The sequence below is a fragment of the Psittacula echo genome, assembly GCF_963264785.1.
Source record: "Psittacula echo genome assembly, chromosome: 4".
NCBI lineage: Eukaryota > Metazoa > Chordata > Aves > Psittaciformes > Psittacidae > Psittacula > Psittacula echo.
In genome coordinates, this window is record NC_137738.1 from 109871457 (window position 1) to 109892810 (window position 21354).

A 21354-nucleotide genomic window follows, 5' to 3' on the forward strand; every position below is an offset into this window, starting at 1 on the left:
TTCTTCTTTAGAAATGCAGTTTATTTCAATGCACCAATAAAAAAAGCCCAAGGTTTCCAGATCACAGAACATTAACACAACAAAGGAGTTTTGCGTTAGTCTACTACTAAGACTTTTAAAAGATCCATGTTCATGCCAATTGTTAGTCAATAGAAACAGCCTTCTAGGACTAAGCCCTTACATTTATAAAGACACCACAAAATCCCTTATAATAATGTAAACAAAATAAATTTTTCTTCTTAAACTTTTTAAATTCAAATCCATTCTTTCATGACTTCCACTCCTTCAAGGGCTTCCTGATGGTGAGTGACTGAAAGGGAAAGAAAAACATTAAAAGCAAAATCTTACAGCAAACCCAACAAACAGAAATTGTATGTGCTACCCCAGGTTTCGTCTGCTCAGGAGCCCTTCCTGCCTCCTAATGCCCCTTCCTACAATGTTCTCACATTTACAGTTCATGAATAATGTGAAGTATTATATTTTACTCTTTTATAAGTAAAAACTGTATTAAGCTTGAAAAGGGCAGGCAAAACAAAGAGCCATCAGCTGCCATAGCTAGGTGAGACATCAAGCCTGCTCAGGAAGGACCTTGGAGGCCTGTCCTCCAGCTGTGCAGAGGAATTCCTACTCTGCCATAACCTACTGTTCCAGGTTAGGGCTCTCTGCAAGGCACCAGCTCAGACTATGTAAATTCCAGCACACTTCTCTGGTTCCATAGGAAAACCTGCTTCTTCCTTCACAGTGCATAGCAAAACCTGGCAGTGGTGCAACTGAGACCCAGCTGCAAGGAGCCACCAGCAGGAATTTAATCCTACCACACATACACAGTTTGCTCCATACCTCACATTATTCACTTCTTCCCCAGATTCTAAGTTCCTCGGGAACTTCGGGATAGCTGATTCTCATTTGCCCACATTTTCTGTTGTCCTTTAACATTTCATTTAAGTAGGTTACCTCAGGGTTACTGTCATGAAATTCTGACTACCAGTGCTAGGAAGTGTCCATAAAACATCATTTTTTCATAGTAGGAAGTGCCCACAACAATTCATCTTTTCACAGTTCACAGATCAAGACAAACTTTAAGCTTCTATGCTTGCACAAGTTAACTTCTCCAGCACTCGTGTCTGGAGTGGTTGCTGTGTAACTGTATGGCACGCTCAAGTTTCAAGGTATTCCTACCTTCTCTTTGGAGATGGTGATCTGGACTTTGAACGACTGTTAAAAAAAAAAAAAAAAAGAAAAAGAAGAAAAGCCATCAATGTGATAGACCTGTACACACTCAGCAACCACTTCTGGCCATTTAAAACCAGTAAGAACAGTTTGATGTTAAATATGTTAAAATGCTGACGACAGCAAGTACACCAAATTACGTCAAGCAAGAAGCTGCAATGGAGAAGGAAAACTGCTGAAAACTGGAGGCCTCAGAAACAGCAACACAGGATCAAAGCAGCTGTAAAGTTATCACAATGATCACAGCAGAACTGCAAAGCAGGAGCAGCAAATCACAAGGTCAGGAACACTAAGAACTACAGAGTTGAGAACTAAAGGTGGGGAAAGATACGCCCCAAATGCTGTCAAAAATACTTTTTGTCACAACTGTGGGTTAAACAAAAACCTGTATCCTGAGAGAACTGTTTAATTGTTTAGTATCCAAAAAAAAAATTAGCAATAAAAAAATACATTAATGTAAGAAAAATACTTTAAAAACAGCTATTAAAAGAAACCTAGAAGGAAAAAAAAAAAAAGAAAGAATGCCCAACACCCCTCATCCACATGCAATTGCAATACTGGTCCGAGGAAAAAAAAAACCACCAAACCCCAAAACACAACTTGTTGAGTGTTGCTTGTATGTATATGCTCACCTTTTAGCAGGTAAGCCAGATTTAGATCTACCATGGGACCCAGACCTACAACAGGAGAAAAATAAAGCTCAGCAAAGCAGCCAGTAGCATGCACATACAATGAAAGTTAGCTAAACCAGCAACAGCAAGTTCATACTATGTGGTATCACAAACCAGAGAAGGAGGCTCTGGTGCTGCAGGCTTTTCTTGTGACGGTTCAGAAGAATCTTTTAGCTCTTATTCCAGAGACCCCGCCCATCAGAAGACAAGAGTACAAGCACAAGAAGCTCCCCAGCAAAGCTTCAGCTACCACCTTCACAAAACAAGACCTTGTAGAAGCTCCCAGACCTTCTCCCCACATATTTTCAAGTACAGTACAGCTTCTCCATCAGTTATCCCAACAGCATTTTGGTTCTCTCTTTAGTATCTGACTAGTAAAGTGTAAACTATTCCCAGTTCATCTTATGAATTAAAACTACTCCAACAGCAATACTTTCCTGACATTTCTGTTGCTTTATCAACTCAAATATTTGCTGTTACTTAGAAAATAACTGTGCTCCTAGAATGCCAGAATTCAGGCATGAACATCAGAAAGCCTGGTGCTCAAGAGAGTCAGTTGTTTAGCAGACTTAGCCAAAAAACCCAAACTTTTGGTACAGGTTGCCCAGAGAAGCTGTGGCTTCCCCATTCCTGGCAGTATTCAAGGCCAGGTTGGACAGGGCTTGGAGCAGCCCGGTGTAGTGGAAGGTGTCCCTGCCCGTGGCAAGAGGTGGGAACTGGATGAGCTTTACAGTTCTTTCCAACCCAAACCATTCTATGGTTCTATTTCTGCTCAGAACTGCTTTAAAAGGCCAACCGAGATTCACCGTTACCTGGCCTATTAACTGACAGAAATAGTTACATACCACTGCTTTGAAACCTTCCTGGTTACAAGTCTTAACACATACACAGATATTATACTACTGTATCACAGTTACACACAATGGGGTTTTGCTGGCAACTACCCAGAACTTGCACTTTGTAGCACAAGCACAACTTCCAGCACACAAGAACATCATCTTGCTACCGAAACTGCTGGCAAACCTTCCTTCTGAGAGGCACAGCAACAAAGCAGAATTGCAGATCAAAAGCTCTAAATGCAGCACTGGTTTTGCATTTGTGTTTTGCAGAATTAGCAGAGAACAAGAACTGCTGGAGTTTTCATAATGTTGCCAATACTCTAGTCCTGAACTACCACTTCTTCCCACTGTAATTGCACACCTGTGCAAAGTCAGCATTCCCCAGAAATTTCAACGAGTATCAAGTCCTTCATGCAGGAACATGACTGTCCCAGAACCAGATGTCACTAAGCAACATCAGCAGTATCCAGACTCTTCCACAGCAGCAGCATGCATTTTGAGCCTTCATTACAGGCTTGTACAAGTAGTAAGTCAGGACAGCTTCAGTAATAATCATCATCCCCCTTTAAGGTCAATGTGCAAGTCCCAAGGTAGCAGACTCCTCAAAAGCATTTCTCATCCCCCATTCTAATACAAAACAGAAGACAATTACTGCTAACTTCAGATCTCCTGTCCACCACATTTTTATCCTATTCTTTCAACCTTCTTCCAACTAAAACTTATTACAAAAGACAGAGGAAAATAATACAGGAACATTTACTGTATGCCCATTTTACTCAACTTCCATTTCAGCATGGAAAACATCCAGATCCACAAAACTAGGGCTACGTGTCAGCGAAGTGCTTCAAAACACCACCTGTGGCATTAGGACTCATGGCTCTGCCCACTCAATCCTTCAAACCTCTCATGTCAAGCGCCTTACCCCATGTAATATAGTTCTCAGAAATTCAATTTGATCTAACTCTCAGAACTGGAACTGACAAAGCTGAAAAGCTGTAAGCAAGAGTTCAGTCACTAGTAGCAACCACCTCACTGCTTCCCACCCAGCACCACCATTTGGAATTTACAAAGAAACCATGCCAAGAAAAAAAACTAACATTACCTGCAGGTCTCAAGGTCAAGCATTCTCTACATGCACAGGCATTAATTAGTCCTCAAAACTTCTCTCCACAAATCTTAAAGCATATATATCCTTTGTTTATGGCTATAGAGACACTACATATAGTAGCCACAGACCAAACAAGCTCACGTTTATTACAAGAAATCAGCCACTACTATAGTCTGTGAAAAAGCATAAATTACTAAACACAAACATTGCTGTGCAATGAAACCTCCTAAACCCTTACAGTCAAATTCTCCCAAGCAAGCGAAAAAAACCATAAAAAACTACTCTCAATACTAGTACAGGTTTCAATTAAAACACGTATCTTACCTGCTTCGAGGCCATACAACAGACCGGGACCTTGAGCGTGACCTGGACCTAGACCTAGGAAAAGGCAGCAACAGATCAACTACTGCTATATGATTCATACAGCTGAGATAATATTCTTTGACTTTTATGATACTCATCTCAGACAATTTTGTTGGAACTATTAGTTTTGCAGGAATAACTTTTATTATTAGAAAGATGTAGTACATTTAACCAGTACTACCTACCACATAAGAAATCCTACTGCCCTGAAGTATGAAAACTTAACTTAACCTTGCACTGAAGCTGTACCTTTAGGACAGTAAAGTATAAAAGAGCTCAGAAACAGCAATTCCAGAATTTTATGTTTAGTTTTTAACATCAAAGCATTAGGTTAGCTCTCAGGGATGTTACACCATGAAGGCTCCTGCAAGCACATGAACTTCAAAACAAACAATTTTAACTCCAACAGTTACGTTCCCTTCAACAGTGTTGTGAGCTTAATAAAAAACACATACCTTGATCTCCTTAAAGAACCAGATCGAGATCTGCGGGGTGAAAATGACCTATACCTACGAGGAGAGATTGACCTGGACCTGCGGTAGGAAGCTGATCTTGACCTACAAAAGAAAGGGAAAACCAACTAGAATTACTTAAAGTAATTTTTCACAAGGAGCAAAGAAAGGAGTGGAGCAGAGAAAGGAGTAAGGAAAGGCATGAAAATACAACAGGCAGAACCCTACCTCCTACCACGACTCCGACTGCGTGAGCGAGAATACCTTCGTCCTCGGGACCGTGAACGGGATCTCGACCGGGACCTAGGTTTAGGTTAGAGAAAAGAAATATGAGGACAAAGCTCCAGCAACCACTGCATATGAGGCCCTGCTGAAGTCAAAACTTATTTCAGACAACTAAAAAGAAAACCAAAAAAAAGAAAAAAAAAAGAAAAAAGAAAAAAAAAAAAAAAAAAAAAACCACAAAAAGAAAACCACACCACTAGCATCTGTCAGCTGGAAAAATCTCTGGGCCTACTCGTCTTGAGCATTTTACTACCTAGAAAAATGTTAAAAGCTGAATGACATTGCAGAATTACATTAGAATAGAAAACACTGTAATGCGTATTTAAAATAAACCTTGCAAGTTTGCAGGTCGACCCTCTTTGGCCCAAGGTCTAGCAGATCTAGACGATCTAGAAGTATCTATAGCCGATCGCTGCATCTAGGTGTTCTCTTCAATCTAACGACGATCAAACTGACAGCCCAATGAGCCAGGGTGAGGCTTGATTGACGCAAGAAGATTTTTCTAGGTGGGAATGTGGTCAATCTGGTGTTCCTCTTTCTAAACCGGAGGGGGGCCCCAATTGAAAGCCAAATTTACTGTTACGGCGATCACCGTCTCAATTTTTCTGCCCTTAAAGAATAAGGTGAAGCTACGTGTAGATGGCTCGAGGGGATCTGGCCTCTTATGCTGATCACCTCAAGGTCTAGGAGGATCTTAAGTGTCGGATTTGCAAGGCGCCTCAGCATGAAATCTTAAGGCTCGTGACATTCTGAATCAAGGCGACTGACTCAAACGAAGAAACCTGAAAGGTTTTGACCAGGTTGATTATTAAGATATTAACATTTGATATGTATTAGCAAAAAAAAAAAAGTGATATACACCTGCTGACTTACAACATTAAGAGTTAAAGCTGGTGCAACATTCTGTTCTTGGCTAACAAGAGCTACACAACAGAGAACTGGCGAAGCAACCCAGCCACTCTGGGCCCACACGTACCTGCTCCTCCTTCGGCGACTATAGCGGTGACAATCATAAGCATAGTGGCCTTTCTCACCACACTCATAGCATCTGTCGTTTGGGTCAAAGGGGCGCCGGGCAGGAGGCCTGTCATAACGGGAGCGACGAGGCATCCCAGTTGACACTTCCACTCTAACTCTGGAGCCACATATTATCCTGAAAGACACAGTATGTATAAATCACGAGAATATTTGTCTCCCCTGTGCCTGCTACACACAGTATGGATACTGATGATGGCTGCAGGCTAAGACTGCAGCCACAGCAGTCAAGGACGTTTTATGCATAAACATACTTTCCATCAAGGCCAAGCACAGCATCTTCAGCATCCCTCGGATCTTCAAACTCCACGAAGGCAAACCCCGGCGGGTTCCTCGCAATCCACACGGTTCTCAGGGGCCCGTAGTAGCTGAAGGCTCTCTCCAGCTCGCCCTTTCCCGCGCCCGTGCCCAGGTTCCCCACGTACACCTTGGTCTCTGCGTGGATGGACGGCATGTCAGGCCCGCGCACTGCTCCGCACGCCTGCAGCGCGCAGGTGCAGCTCTGGACACGAGGCTGCGCGCGCGGGACGGCCGCTGCCGCCCCTCCCCCCCCTCACCGCCTTGAAGCGCCGCCATCTTTGCACCGCCTCCATTTTGGTGTGCTCCCTCCGCTCCGCTCCCTCCCTTCCACACCGCCCTCACCGGGACCCACTGTCCGCCAAACCCGCGGCCACCGCCACACGGCTGCTCCCGGAGCCTCTCTCCTCGGCCCCATTCACTCTCGCAGCCGGCCGCCAGAAGCCAACGGCCACCTTCTTCCATCCCTCAGCGGAGCGCGAACGACGCCGCTCCTCCCATGGGCAGCCCCCCACTCGCTTCACACTCCCCGTAGCTCCCCATTCCCCCTTACCATAACGCCCATAGCGCGACATCTTCCCGACAACAGACTAAACCCCGCGCACGACTCTTATGCAGAAGTAGACCCCGCTGCGACTGCGCGCCGCGCCCCGGCTGCTCGGGGAGACTGGGGGGGGGGGCTCTGGTCGCTCGGCAACGCGGGGCGGAGCAGCACCGCTCCCGGCCGCGGGGAGATCTCGCGAGAAGAGCGGCGGGCGGGTGCGCGTGTTAAGGGCGGCACGGGAGTTTCTGACTTTGCTGAGGCTGGGGTGATGAACATCACCAGGCTCCTCGCTCCCGGGCAAGGAGGTGCTGCATTCCGCGTAACGAGGCATTCACAAGCTGTTCTTAAAGCTGCTGAGCAGCGTTTGACCCGACCCTAGCTCTCACACTGAATACAACCTAATGAGCCTGGCGTGCCCTGGAATGTAGGCACTGCTCAATCCCCTCATCCAGACAGGCAGCATTAGCATTTTTGTTGGCATCTACCAACCTTTTCAGGGAGACACACACAGCAGCATACGTGCAGCTAACTATTTTTAAGAAAAAACAGCGTGAACCTGACCAGTCTGAAATGATTTTAAATAAGCCACAGCAGGAATGAGCATGGCATTTTATTAACAAGGGTTAGGCAGGCTTCCAACGTGCATTTGATCACACTGACATGTTTTGGTGTGATCTCAAGACAGAACAAATCAATATAAGAAATAAATGAGGGCTGTATGTTAACAGCCTCAGGAATAATCACACAACGATTCATTCTTGCATTGTGTGCTGCCAAAAGATAAACCCAAAGCATTAGGAAACACAAACATTGAATTGCAGGGAATTCTCTTTCCATGAAACAAAGGTCTTCCAATCACTGCTGCTCTAAAATAACAAAGATAGATAGGAAATGTTTTAAAAACCTGCTCTTCGGCTGCTATCTTTCCCTAATAATTTTAAAAACTTGGACCTACATTATAATCGATGTTCTAAATTGGGAGAACAGTTGTGGGGAAAAAAACCAAAAACAGAACAATTTTTTCATCTGGTTTGGTTAGTCCAAATTCATATAAACATGTCTACACCACTGGATAATTAGATTAATTTTAAAGGCAGAAGAAAACACAGTTTAAATTTATCATATATCATCTTTCACAATACTGTTACAAAAATAGCTATTCAACTGATACATTATCTTATTCCTGATATAGTAAACTTACATCATCAGTTTAATACATTATCATTACCCAACAGCTTGCTTTTAGTAAAAAACAGTGCAGGGAAAAAAATGCTTCATGGTTTTAGTTTATACTGCTTGTTTTAACCCTTTCTTAACATAGAAAAAATCAGACAAAAGTATCTAAACCCAGCATTTTTGCAAATATTTATACACCAGACAATTCCTAAACCAGGCCAGGTACACTCATTCCTAAAGACAACTGCTTTAAACAGCAGATATCATTGGTTTTTCTCAAGATAGCCCTGTATTAAGCCTTGAACTCGAGACAGAATAATTTCATTGGAGCTGCTGCACTCTTCTGGGCCATATGGTGGGTCAATAGTCAATACCCCTGCCACACATAGCGTCTTTCCCGATTCGCCTTGCTCTGTTATGGGGATGTGGTTTGTTTCTAGCCAAGTCTTCAAGTTGTTCTTCCTCTTTTCAAGTTCCTCTGGGCTGTAGGCTTTGCTTTCTTCAGGTGCAAATATGCAAGAAAGCCGTTGCTTCATTTCATCGTCCCCTTCTTTCAGTATTTCTACCTCCTCGACAGCATGGCCCAAGACAACTGATATGGACACACCTTCATTCTCCGGGAATGTTGCGAGGACAATACTGCCAAGGAAAGAAGGATGTATGAGTCACTGTATTTAACTGAAGACTGAGAAAAAGAGGCCAAGATTCTTGGAGATGAGTGCTCATTAGTGTCAGCATAACCCAGAATTTAGTCAGCATCGAGTACTCAGCATTCTTCTTGAAGAGCATGCTGCTATACCTTTAAAATAATGAAAATGTGTAGCTTTTCATCTTCTGGCCTTGAATTTGAAACCACTCTAGATACAATCAAGCATCATTACTTTCACAAAACAAAGTGTACTTTAAAAGCAGGGCTGGGAATCTAAATATTTTTGTGCAGCATTCCCAACCTTGTTGAAGAACCTTAAGTCTTCCAACATTCAAAACCAACAATACCTTTATACATTCAGCACTTTGAATGCTGAAGGCAATGGTGGCAGTTAACATCAGAACCTTTTAATATCAAATTATTAATACCTCATTGTTGATCTTCACTTTTTTAGTTTTACATGAGTGTTGCTAATTTCTTAACTGAAAACTATAGCTTGCATATTACAATGGGAACATAACCACAGCAGGTTCAGGCTCATGTTGTAGCAGCCTGCTCTTTTCCCAAGGACACTTATATTCCAGAAGTCCTAAAATAGAGGTAGGAAAGCAGCTTGTTACATTTCTGGATCTCTTCCCCATCTATCAACATAGAGGATCAGAAAACATTTTCTCCCTCTTGTGGGAAGAAACATTCCTGAATTTGATGCCAGCACTTTGTCAATATACTGTTGCCACCATTAGTGGAAGTAATGACTTTCTGGAAAACATGCAATGAAATAAGCCTTGATTTTAGCCTGAGCCATTCCCAGAATCACTCACAGCTGCTTGTACCTTTCCTGATAAAATGATGGGCAACTCCAAGAGAAGATTAGAGTATTGGAGCTACTCAAGAGTTGAAGCAACAACCAGTTCTTCTGAAACACATCAGAATCTGGATGGTTTTGTTTCTAGCCTCCATCTTGTGCTCAAGTGGGACAAACGCACAACCAAAAACATTTGAAAATGCTCTGGCAGCAAGGAGGCAAATTTCTGCCCATTCTCTGATGCGTTCTACTTCTCAAACCCTGTTTTCAAGTTACTCATTTGAAATACTAGAAACCTGTGCTACCACTTTCTGGCCAATGACGTGGCTGATTTTCCCTGCTTCCTCTCCAAAGCAGCCACTGCACTGTCATGGCTATTTGGCTGCAGGAGAGAGCTGGGCATCAATGTGACAACTCTGGACAGAGGATAAGGATTTGAACATCTAAAGCATTAAAAATAATCCTTTATTCCTGCTTTCTTGAAGCAGGGCTTAGTATATTATTAAAAGTGGTCCTGAACACATGGATATAATTTAAAGTACTAACCTCAAGTCCACAATAAAGTTAGCATGAATTCAGAGATTATCCATTCCCCAAACTCTTCAATTCTTTGAATGTGATTACAGTGGTTTTAGGTAAACTGGCCTCATCAACTGCAATACTGCTTTCTTTTAGGTCTTCCCAATCAAAAAAAACCCAAACAAAAACAAACAAAAACCAGAACACACAACCCAAACATGCATTTTTTGCTCCAAATAAATTTGCTTCAGTCTTGGGATCTTTTCCTGAAAAACTTATCCTCCCTTAGCTTTACGGAAACAAAAGCTTTGGTACTTACCTAGCAGAAACTGGATCAACTGTTAAGACCCATCCTTCATATTCATGTTTCTCAACTACAGCAACTTTCACCAGTTTGTTCAAATACGTTTCCCACTCTACAGGGCTCTTCTTCTGCCACTCATTCATATTTCCTGCATCCAGAACCTAGAAAATAGAGCAATTAGCAGAAGCAATGAATCCTTTTGCTTTGCTTTTCACATGAGAAGCAAGTTTGCATCATGGTACAAATCTTCCATTTGTCTTAAGCCTAATTTGCTTTATTTTAAAAGCAAACATTCACACAAGTGGTTTGCATATTGCTGCAGTTCTGCAATTTCCCACCCAGTTCACCTGTTTTAAAGGCACAAATTAAAGACAAAAATTATTGCTCTGCTAATATAACAGTGTCCCGTGGCATTAAATATTACATGTATTATTCTGCCCCCTTACAAAACCTCAGTTTCCCTGATCCTTAAGGGCAGAATTTTACTCCCCTTACTCTGTATACTGACACATCCCTGGTGTATATGCCCTTCCACTGCCTGCTGTCCACCTGGATCCTGGCTCTATCCTCACCCCCTACAGTACAGCAAGTGCTCTTCTACTCTTTTCTCCGTACCAGCTGCACTACTAGCTATCAGAGCAGAGCCACCCCTGTTGCAGCTTGGTGCCGCACAGCCGTTTGTCTCCATCTCCGTATCCCTCTGGATATGGGCTGGGGAGATATGGAGGGCAGACAAAGGGCAGGACGAAGCTCCCTGCTTTGTTCCCCCCAGGGTCCTCAAAGCCTGAAGCGGGACGGGCAGCGCACGCAGCGAGCTGGACACGGCAGGAGAGCCACCCGGCGCCATTGGGCAGGAGAGAGGAGCGCATCGGCTCCCCGCGGCCCTGCAGCCCGGATCCCTGCTCACCGACTCGATTCCCGCGTCTGGCGCCCGTGCCTAGGAGCTGGGCCCGCCGCTTCCTGCTGCCGCTCAACGCCCTCCCCCGACATAGTTTGGGGTTGCTTGGGTTATTTTAAGCACGGAATTGGAGGCTTCCGAGGCAGGAAAATGCTCAGATCTGCGGTGTTTTAAAGACAAGGATGTGCATATAAATTATATATAGGTTTATATACATAAGAGGCCAGGTTGCGAAACAAGGAGGTGGGGCGTGCATCTATCCCGTTTGCTTCCTTCCGCCTAGCTTGAATTCGGCTGGGTTTGGCGATCCTGCTGCTAGAGCTGAAGTCGCTCACTCCAGCATGCAAAACCACGTCCTCTTCAGGAAATCTGGGTACTTAAATAGGTATAGGCTCGTGCTGTGTGTATCCGCTCCATAAAAATATATCTGCTCCCTGGTTTTCAGTTGTCTTCACAAGTGCTCCTGTGTAGCCACGAAGGTGAGAAACTTGTTTTCTCATCCCAAAACCTCTGTTTTAACAATGAAAAGCTGGAAGAGCTTCCTATAGATGAAGCAAACCAGCTGCCATTGTTTCAGTAATTTAAAGTGTGAGCATGTGATGGTTTTGAGAATGTAACCAAAAAAAATATCAAGGATATAAAACAAGTCTCATTTTGCAGGCTTGAGGAGGTAATTTCCTTTTTAAAAAAAGTTTCAATTGAATTTCCACAGTGCTACAGGGATTATTTAGGAATGGTCTATACCTCTGTATTCGGCTACTGTTTTCTTTCAGAGTTATAATTTATTACAAAGCAGGGATTAACAAATCTAATTGTTTTCATTATAAAAGCAAGTAACACAATGGGAAGTTATAGCTTCTGTTTGAAAGAAAAGCAGTGGAAAGATGGGAGTTTGGTTTGGGTTTTATATATTTATAAGCATAACACATTTTAGGTTTACTTCCTAACCAGTCCCCTTCTGGATCATGGACTGGAGGGCACTTTTCTCAAAGTCTCTTTTGACCAAAATACTCCAAACATCCTCGGTTTTAATTCTCGATGGTCTCAGTCCGTACTGATTACTTTTTCCGCTGTAGTTAATTGCTCTGACTACAAAGCCCCTAATTTTTTTATCCTGTCATCTAAGCTGTATTTTACAGACAAAGATCACTATCGTGAGCAGTTACTACAGCTTTTACACCGTAAATTTAACCTTAAGTCACAGTCAAAAAGCGGCGTAACTCTCATAACTCCAGTAACTGTACTAATAGTGGAAGCTGTGGCACAGATGAAGTAGAAAACACACAATTCGTGAGACCAAAGAACTCCGCCGGTATTACTGCACCGCTTCCCCAGTCCCACAGCGCCCTTTTGGGAGGGCCAGCAAAGCCTGAACCGCTTCCCTCTGCCCCGGGGAAACGGTGCTTGTCAGGCACTACTGAGCCTCCGCTCCGCTTCCCGCCGCGGTCCCGTTCGCTCACCGCGGGGCCCCACCGGTGACCGGGCGGCTCCTCGAGACCGTGGTAGGCGCAGAAACCCGCTCCGCCGGCCCAGGCGCTCTCCCTCAGCCGCTATAGGCCGCACGTCGCCGTGGTAACGACCTCCCCGCAAACCCCGTCCAGCGCCCTGCGGGAGCCTCCGCCCGTGCGCATGCGCGCCGCCTGGCGCCGCAGACTCCCGCGCCGCCTGGGGGAGGAGGCAGAGGAGGGCAGGGAGCAGGCGCGTGTGGCGGCGCGTGCGCTCGGAGGGGTGGCTGAGCGGAGCCGTTAGGATGTCGCGTTACGGCCGCTATGGAGGCGGTGAGTCTCTGCGGTGCAGTGAAGGGCGGGGGGCTGCGGCGAGGGCAGGGTGGGGAAGCTTTCGGAAGAGGCAGTCGCCGTGGGGGGCCGGGTGGAGCGGCCAGTGGCGGGGAAGGAAGGCGAGGCGGCCGTTGCTGTCGCTGTCGCCGCCGCCATTTTGCGTCAGCGGCCGTGGGGGAGGAAGGGGGTTGCGCGCGCGTGCCGCCGCTCGTGAAGGCGGGAGTGGGCCCCGCAGACAAGATGGCGGCGCCAGGGGTGAGGCGGAGCGGAGGCGCCGCTTACTTGGGAGCGCGCTCCTGCACCATCACTGACAGGGGCATTGCTCCCGGCAGAGACCAAGGTGTACGTGGGGAACCTGGGCACGGGCGCGGGAAAGGGCGAGCTGGAGAGAGCCTTCAGCTACTACGGGCCCCTGAGAACCGTGTGGATTGCGAGGAACCCGCCGGGGTTTGCCTTCGTGGAGTTTGAAGATCCGAGGGATGCTGAGGATGCTGTCCGTGGACTTGACGGAAAGTATGTATGCATATGTTTTCAGAAGCTACAGCCGGTTGTAAGACCGGGGTTTTTCTCCTTCTTTTTGTAGTTCTGCATTAAACAGTGACAATTAACTTAGAGGCATCATGAACCTGTTGCAGGGTGATTTGTGGCTCCAGAGTTAGAGTGGAAGTGTCAACTGGGATGCCTCGTCGCTCCCGTTATGACAGGCCTCCTGCCCGGCGCCCCTTTGACCCAAACGACAGATGCTATGAGTGTGGTGAGAAAGGCCACTATGCTTATGATTGTCACCGCTATAGTCGCCGAAGGAGGAGCAGGTACGTGTGGGCCCAGAGTGGCTGGGTTGCTTCGCCAGTTCTCTGTTGTGTAGCTCTTGTTAGCCAAGAACAGAATGTTGCACCAGTTTTCTTTAAACTTTAACGCTAGAATAATTGTATAGGTGTATATTACAATTTGTTGCTATTTCTATCAAATGTTAATATCTTAATAATCAACCTGGTCAAAACCTTTCAGGTTTCTTCGTTTGAGTCAGTCGCCTTGATTCAGAATGTCACGAGCCTTAAGATTTCATGCTGAGGCGCCTTGCAAATCCGACACTTAAGATCCTCCTAGACCTTGAGGTGATCAGCATAAGAGGCCAGATCCCCTCGAGCCATCTACACGTAGCTTCACCTTATTCTTTAAGGGCAGAAAAATTGAGACGGTGATCGCCGTAACAGTAAATTTGGCTTTCAATTGGGGCCCCCCTCCGGTTTAGAAAGAGGAACACCAGATTGACCACATTCCCACCTAGAAAAATCTTCTTGCGTCAATCAAGCCTCACCCTGGCTCATTGGGCTGTCAGTTTGATCGTCGTTAGATTGAAGAGAACACCTAGATGCAGCGATCGGCTATAGATACTTCTAGATCGTCTAGATCTGCTAGACCTTGGGCCAAAGAGGGTCGACCTGCAAACTTGCAAGGTTTATTTTAAATACGCATTACAGTGTTTTCTATTCTAATGTAATTCTGCAATGTCATTCAGCTTTTAACATTTTTCTAGGTAGTAAAATGCTCAAGACGAGTAGGCCCAGAGATTTTTCCAACTGACAGATGCTAGTTCTTTAGTTGTCTGAAATAAGTTTTGACTTCAGCAGGGCCTCACATGCAGTGGTTGCTGGAGCTTTGTCCTCATACTTCTTTTCTCTAACCTAAACCCAGGTCCCGGTCGAGATCCCGTTCACGGTCCCGAGGACGAAGGTATTCTCGCTCACGCAGTCGGAGTCGTGGTAGGAGGTGTGTTTGTCTCTTATTCCTATTTGTTTCTTCTGCTTAGAAAAAGCTACACCTGTACAACTCTTTTTATATCAACTTCTTTGCAGGTCCAGGTCAGCTTCCTATCGTAGATCCCGCTCCGTTTCTCCTCGTAGGTCTAGGTCTGTGTCTCCCCGCCGGTCCCGATCGGCATCCTTGAAGAGATCAAGGTAATTGGTGTTAATTTTTAATAGCCTGTGTGCATTGTTTTTGGTTTTTTTGTCACTTTATTTAGGGGATTCAAGGAGGTGTTGAATAGCAGACTGCAAAAGATCTCTAGAAATCTGACTTTAGCACACTTTATTTATGAAGTCTCTGATATCATCCTCGTTAAATTTACAGGTGTGGTTGCATGATTAGTTTTGAGCACTTACCCAGCTGCATATCCCATGATGAATTTTGATGTCTAAAACATCTAATGATCATGTAGATAGAGTTGACTTCCATTCTGTTTCACCTTGTGTTTATTTTTTATTACAGGTCTAGATCAAGATCTAGATCTAGATCCAGATCTGTTACATGGCCCCGAAGCAGGTAAGATCTCTTCTGTGACTGCGGGTGCTTAGTAAAAGTTGCTGAAAAGTCTGTTTAGGCTTCAGATTTTCAGAAAAAGCTTTGTTTAATCCCCATTAACATCAGGGTCTGTAGTTCTAAAAAGCAGTGCAGAAGGTTTTTCTTGTATTGTTTTACATATTACTGATATCCAGGTCACAATAGTTGTCATGGAACTGTTTTCATCATGTTGTATTGACAGCTAACATAGCAAACAAATTTAGAATTAATCAGAAAAGGTTTTCCCTTTTTCTTTGCATAGCACAGAAGAGATTGTGGATTCTTCCCTTTATTTGTCAGAGGAATAGGGATGCCCTTCTGGTAGCGTATTAAAGCATTAACGCCTCTAGCCAGGCAAGTCACAAAGGGCTTGTTAGTACTGAGTGTTATAGCTGCTTCCAGCTCTGTTGAATAACAAAAGTGTCAGCCTGCAGGAGCTGAATTAAGTTGGAGATAAACACTTGTCAGAATTATTTTGTACCAATAAATGTGCCATAAGATGAAATTTCAAAGGAACACAGGATGTCATTCATTCTCTTAAGCTATAGCTTAATCCTTCCACAGTAAATGAATTCAGTGTCTGCTTTGTGCAACCTTGTCCAGGCAGCGTGGCTGATACAGGTTGATGAGATGTTCTGGGCAAGATAATCATAGGAGAACAAGAGTTAATTGAAGTTCTGCTCTGAAGGAGATGGTACTGCTCTTGCCACAGCCCCTTCCCAGGCTTACTGTTCTGGTTTGATGACTGCTGTTTGAAATAAACAACGTAACCATAACAGCCAAACACGGGAAAATAAAAGGGAAGTTTTAGCTGAGGGGAGTAAGTGGAAAAGGCTATAGCTGAAGATGGGAGATTCAGTGCTGAAAGGTAGTGGTTATTTCTGAGAGTGGAACAGCAGGCAGTAACAGGAGTTTTTAGGCAATGGAGAGATGAAAACCAGAAGATGACTGCATTAAAAGCAGACACTCTCACAAACAATTCAGAAGCTAATAAGAAGGGAAATTCCCTGAGGCAGTAGAGCATTGCCTTTTACTGATCAGGTACGCTTTCTCTACCTGTCAATAAAATATGTCGCATCTTAATACCAGGTCTTACACATTTCAGTGTGAATCTTCCTGTCTCATATATGGGAACATGAATGCTACCAGCTTCCCTGCTGAGCTGTGTTTTTTCTTACTGTAGGTCTAGGTCCCATGGCAGATCAAAATCTGGCTCACCAGCTAAGAGGTAAGCATACAGTGATAAATCTGTACTAGTAGCTAGTATTCAGTAGTAGGTTTGAATGGCTAACAGCCTAGTCCTTTAGAAAAAAATCCCCCAATTGCGTGCCCAGCTAATCTGCTGGTGGCATGACTGAGATTATAGAAGTTCCTCTACAGCTGTTTGGAATATGTTCCTTGCCTGTCTCTTTGGTTTCATTACCTGTTTGTAGTTTCCAGCATAGTAATTTTGTGTGTGTGTCTGTCTGTCTGTCTGTGCTCAGCTGCGTTAATTTTTCTATCCACCGGAAAAAGAGCTTTAGCTTTATGAAGGCTGTTGATAAAACAGCAGGAATCTGTGATAATGTTTCTCAAAGCCTTGCCTCTACTACCACTCGTTTTCCTGTTCAGTCTACTGAAGACGGCTGCTTAAAATAAGGCTCCATGCTAAATACCCTGTCACAGTAAAACTTGATTTGAAAACTTTAATATTTTAAAGAGCTTCTGGCCAGATTCCTGTAGTGATTCCAATGCTGTTTAACATGCTTATTTGTTAGTTTTTTAATACGAAAGTTCAATTTGACCTTTAAGCTGCATTGATGATATTCTGTTTTGACAGTCGGTCAAAGTCCCGATCACCATCTCCAAAGAGAAGGTATGTTCGTCTCCCTACTAATAATGTAGACTACATAGAGCTGGCAGTTAGTATCTGCAGTGATCTCTGCTGAGGAGTTTGACTGCTGCTTGTAGGGAAGTACTGGAAAGGTATTTTGCCAAGATCTCTTCAACAGAAATAATGTTGTGATTGTGGGTTTTTATATGGTAAATATATATCTGGTAATAATTCTTTGGGATACTGGTTACATACCAGCGTTACTTCTTGTCTTTGTCTGCTCCTGCGTTCAGTTCACTAACAGTTTTATTGCACAGAGACTTTCAACTACTGAGTTTAAAGCACAGAATAAATGTGGGGATTAGCTTTGAGTCTCATTAAAAGCTACAGTGAGGTCGGGGAATTGAGAGTGGAGTAACGTCGCATACCAGTCAGGAATGGAAGATTGAGCCTGTTAATTTTACTGCCGTTACTCAGGATTAATTTTTGCCCTCAGTAAATTAGTAAATTCTTGTCTCTCTGTGTGTTTGCTTATAGGTGCAGTGACAGAATCAGCATCTTTTCCCCTAGTTTGAATTCTTTAATAGTCCATTTTTACAACTTTGGTGTTCAGGATTTGTGGGGAGGAGAGGTATCGTAGTAAATAGTAGTAGACCTGCCACAGTGTGTGCCTTGCCTTGGTGATCTTTCTGCCCTGCAAGTTTCGGGTCACAATCACGAAGGATTTGAATAAATGCTCAATGTTGAGTGATCATGACAAGTTTTGACAAGTTGCTGTATTAGAACAGCGAAAAAATACCTTGCTTCCATTAAGGTCACTTGATCACATTTTAATTGTATTGTAAAAATAACAGTAGAGAAATGCGAAAATATGAAAGTTAACAAGAGAAAGGTAGTATCTCTAACATTAAGTTGTCAACCCATTAACTTTGTCAATAGTGATTTTTTTTTTTTAGTTTATAAAAACAGTGCTTGAAGGATGTGGAGTAGTCTGAGTATCCTCCTGTTGCTTTTTCTTGTATTTGTGAATCCCGAATGACTACTGAAATGTTAACTGTGGATTCTTTTCCTTTCAGTCGTTCACCATCAGGAAGCCCTCAAAGAAGTGCAAGTCCTGAAAGAATGGATTAAAGTTAATCTTTTAGGAAGAAAGTTATTTTGCTTACATTATTATAAGGGATTTTGTGGTGTCTTTGTAAATGTAAGAATGTAGATAGGAGAGTATATCAACTAAAATTTGGCATGATCTGGATCTTGTGAGTTAGTCACACTAATAGACTAGCACAGGTCTCTTTTTATTGTATGAATTAACTTCCTGTGAAATGAAAATGCGGGACTTTTTTATTGGCACATTGAAATAAAATGTGTATTTTTAACTAAAACTCCTCTGTAGTAACCCTGCTGCTTCTGTTAACGTTTGGGTAATTTTAGCTGTGTGCCATGTAATATGGATGACAAATGTTTAAAATGGATGGGAATGACTAATACCGGTGTCTTCTCCAAGTAGTCACTTCTCACAGTTATTGTTGAATGCTACTTGGTGAAAGGATCAGTTTCTGCTTCCTTTGAAATGGAATTTTAAAATCCATCTCTGTCTGCAGATGGCCAAAAATCAGCATATGCACTTTTTATTCTTTTTATGATATTTAGTGGTATTCATCTCCTCTCCCTGATCTGACTGTTCTGCAGTTCTTACTCTGATGCTTGACGAGTTGTGATACCAGATGCCCAAAGACTTAGGATGAACTTTTATTCAAAACAGTGACATCTGCATAAAAAAATAACATCTGCAGAAATCTCTAAACATAAATCATTAATAACTTGATAATTGCTACTGCAGCTTGTTGCATTTTTTGGTTCTTTAGGCTGTTAATACAAAGAAAACTTGTGTCTTGAAACACTTTAACATTTTCCTTTTTTGAGGGAAGATGTAAGGTCTTCTGGCCTACTTTCTGAAGGACCTTAGGAGAATGTGTTGAGAGGAAAAGAAAGCTGCTACTAGTCTTTATGCATCTCACTTAAACCTTCCTCCTTAAAGTGAAAGATTCTCTCAGCTGACCTCAGGAATTCTAACCTGCTTCACAGAAATCCATATGGTTTTAAAGCAGCCTGGATCCTGGAGATGGTTTTGTTGAATTAAGCTATTTTCTTACAGCAAGTGCACACCTGCAGGATTAATTATTTGTGTATAGGTATGTCAAACTCTGTGTTTGTCCTCATTCTGTAGAAAAGAATTGAATGATAAGGCACTTTGACACAGATCCCAGCAAGAGACTGGAAATGATGTTAGACTGAACAAACAAGCTGATAGCTGGAGGGGAAAAAAGCAAACACATCTAGCAGAAATAAAGTCTGGTTTCAGCAGCAAACAGGCACTGAAACGGAAAGCGAGGCTTATTTCAGTTTCTTACAAAGTCCCATGGCAGTTTGCTTCCAATGTGTAAAGCACAGCAGAAAAAAACCCCAACAAGATTAACTTTGGTCACACCATGGGTAACCCCTGATTTTGAAAACCCAGTTTTCCTGTTAATAGTGACTTTATGGAGCTTTTTCAGTGTATGAGTTAATAGTCCAGTTCTGAGCATACTGTCATGCTGCAGCATTGTCTGGCCTTTATGCCTGGTCCTAACTGTTGGGTGCTTGGTGTCTGCCTAGACAGTCCTGTGATGCTCAGCGATGGAGATAAGTGTTTCATCTGCTGGGAGCAATGATTGATATTCTGGCAGTATCCATTTTAATTCCACCGTCACCACAATGGGGGGGGGGGGGGGGGGGGCGGGCAGTGACACTGTAGTGATGTAGCAGAAATTCCGAAAGTCTGTGTCTTGTGTTTGGAATATTTCCTGGTTGTGCATTGCCTACCCAGTTCATAGTGTACTGGGTGAGAGGCATATGTATGCCAGTGCTCTGGAATTTGATGAGCTTTTTTCTTTTCTGTACTCTTAAGGCATGCCTACTCCACAATAAACCTGCAGACTGATGTGACAGCTATACTGGTACCTGTTTTTCAGTACCCAGAAGCACTGTGGAAGATGGAGCAGAGGAGGCTGCAGGGGTCTGAGGTTCCTTTAAACCTAGGATTAGTGGTGAAGACCTGAGCAAGGAGGCAGAGCTGTGCCTGCTGAAGGACAGCCAGCATCTGTGAGGTACAGAGAGAGCAGTACCAAATCTGTACAGCTGTGGTGCCTCCTGCAGCTCCAGTCCTTATCTTTGGAGCAGGCTGCGCAGCTCCAGTTGTCTCCTGAGTTTGGTAGTTCACTAAAAAATGTGCGTGCAGTGTTTGCATGCTCTTGGAAAAGATGCCTGGAAAGGGATGTGTTTGTGTGATGGCTGCTGCTGTGACCACAGGCCCTGCACCTCTGGGTGGGGTATGTGCACCCTGTGCAGCCTGCCTGGGGTGGTAGGCAAGGGGCATGGGCATGAGGTAAACCCACTCCCACAGGGGTGGTGGTGCTTCTCCCCCTGGTTTACAACCTGAACTTAGCATTTCCTGGACTTGGACCATAAGGGCTCTGTCCTCCAAATGACACCAGCCCTTAGGTGGTGTGAACTGTAGCCACATAATGTGTGACCACTGTGTGCGTCAGAATAGCAGGGTGCTTGTTTTGGGGGTCAGGGTGGCAGAACTACTGTAATGAACATCAGAAACATGGAGGTTTTAATCAGACAGGCCCCTGTTACAGGGTTTAGGGGATGATGCATAGTTCATGTGGAAACACAACATTAAGATGATGGTTTTCTTTCAGCTGTTGAATATTCAGAACTATAGATGAATGCACCTGCTGCACTTCAGCAGCCAAGGCATAGTGCAGATAGATGCTCTTGGGCTTTAAAATAAGAGTTAAACCAGAGGAGCCAGGGCAGCCAGCTGGGATAATCCCAGCACACTATCCTCTGCAAAGCTATTCTCTACAACCACTGCGTAACTGTGCCATTACAATGCTGCTGTCAGACCTGATTGGTCCAGCCATGAGAGCTGCCCTATTGCCTGTCATGGGAAGGGCAGGGATGATCTGACACCAAGCTATGGTGCAGGTCAGTGACAGAGAGAGAGCAGCAGCCAACACAGCTGAGAGCTCTTTAGTGGGAATAGCTGATGTAAGGAACAACCACAACTTTATCGGCCTTCTCACATGCTGCATGTGCATTACCAGATAGATACTGTCCTGCTGTAGTTTGAGCTGTGACATACCATGTCCTAAACAAGGTGCTTTCAGTGCATTTTTACTGCAAAATAAAGCCTAATGC

General features: G+C 43.9%; 3 protein-coding genes across 8 annotated transcripts; 1 reads left to right on the top strand and 2 right to left on the bottom strand.

The window, feature by feature from the left end:
• On the bottom strand, positions 1 to 6961 carry LOC308219554 (serine/arginine-rich splicing factor 7-like). Of its 2 annotated transcripts, XM_080614727.1 has the most exons (9): positions 6834 to 6961; positions 6238 to 6418; positions 5925 to 6101; positions 4892 to 4966; positions 4667 to 4768; positions 4173 to 4226; positions 1863 to 1907; positions 1180 to 1215; positions 1 to 310 (listed from the first exon to the last, which is right to left on the bottom strand). In XM_080614727.1, the coding sequence occupies exons 1-9, from the start codon at positions 6853 to 6855 to the stop codon at positions 286 to 288; spliced, it is 717 nt and encodes a 238-aa protein (XP_080470853.1). In that variant the 5' UTR covers positions 6856 to 6961; the 3' UTR covers positions 1 to 285. The 2 variants fall into 2 exon arrangements, with proteins under 2 accessions (XP_080470853.1, XP_080470854.1); XM_080614728.1 differs by lacking the exon at positions 1863 to 1907.
• Positions 6962 to 7419: 458 nt separating this feature from the next.
• Positions 7420 to 12786, bottom strand: GEMIN6 (gem nuclear organelle associated protein 6). Of its 5 annotated transcripts, none has more exons than XM_080616136.1 (4): positions 12636 to 12786; positions 11185 to 11335; positions 10293 to 10438; positions 7420 to 8639 (listed from the first exon to the last, which is right to left on the bottom strand). In XM_080616136.1, exons 3-4 carry the CDS (start codon positions 10418 to 10420, stop codon positions 8264 to 8266), a joined length of 504 nt encoding a protein of 167 aa, XP_080472262.1. In that variant the 5' UTR covers positions 10421 to 10438; positions 11185 to 11335; positions 12636 to 12786; the 3' UTR covers positions 7420 to 8263. The 5 variants fall into 5 exon arrangements, with proteins under 5 accessions (XP_080472262.1, XP_080472263.1, XP_080472261.1 ...); XM_080616137.1 differs by having other exon boundaries at positions 12461 to 12786; XM_080616135.1 differs by lacking the exon at positions 11185 to 11335.
• Positions 12787 to 12858: 72 nt separating this feature from the next.
• Positions 12859 to 18488, top strand: SRSF7 (serine and arginine rich splicing factor 7). Its single transcript, XM_080616660.1, has 9 exons — positions 12859 to 12953; positions 13286 to 13466; positions 13589 to 13765; positions 14649 to 14723; positions 14810 to 14911; positions 15222 to 15275; positions 16477 to 16521; positions 17113 to 17148; positions 18183 to 18488. The coding sequence occupies exons 1-9, from the start codon at positions 12926 to 12928 to the stop codon at positions 18235 to 18237; spliced, it is 753 nt and encodes a 250-aa protein (XP_080472786.1). The 5' UTR covers positions 12859 to 12925; the 3' UTR covers positions 18238 to 18488.
• The last annotated feature ends 2866 nt before the right edge of the window (positions 18489 to 21354 follow it).

Bases quoted from the DNA above. Each gene is read 5' to 3' on its own strand.
- LOC308219554 (XM_080614727.1), bottom strand. From the start codon at position 6,855: ATGTCGCGCTATGGGCGTTATG. The intron at 4,967-5,924 runs GTACGTGTGGGC...ACCTAAACCTAG, and splicing joins AGTCGCCGAAGGAGGAGCAG to GTCCCGGTCGAGATCCCGTT. The intron at 311-1,179 runs GTAGGAATACCT...TTTCCCTTTCAG, and splicing joins TCACCATCTCCAAAGAGAAG to TCACTCACCATCAGGAAGCC.
- SRSF7 (XM_080616660.1), top strand. From the start codon at position 12,926: ATGTCGCGTTACGGCCGCTATGGAGGCG. The intron at 14,724-14,809 runs GTGTGTTTGTCT...ACTTCTTTGCAG, and splicing joins AGTCGGAGTCGTGGTAGGAG to GTCCAGGTCAGCTTCCTATC. The intron at 14,912-15,221 runs GTAATTGGTGTT...TTTTTATTACAG, and splicing joins GCATCCTTGAAGAGATCAAG to GTCTAGATCAAGATCTAGAT.
- GEMIN6 (XM_080616135.1), bottom strand. From the start codon at position 10,420: ATGAATGAGTGGCAGAAGAAGAGCCCTGTAGAGTGGGAAACGTATTTG. The intron at 8,640-10,292 runs GTAAGTACCAAA...TTTCCTTGGCAG, and splicing joins GTTGATCCAGTTTCTGCTAG to TATTGTCCTCGCAACATTCC.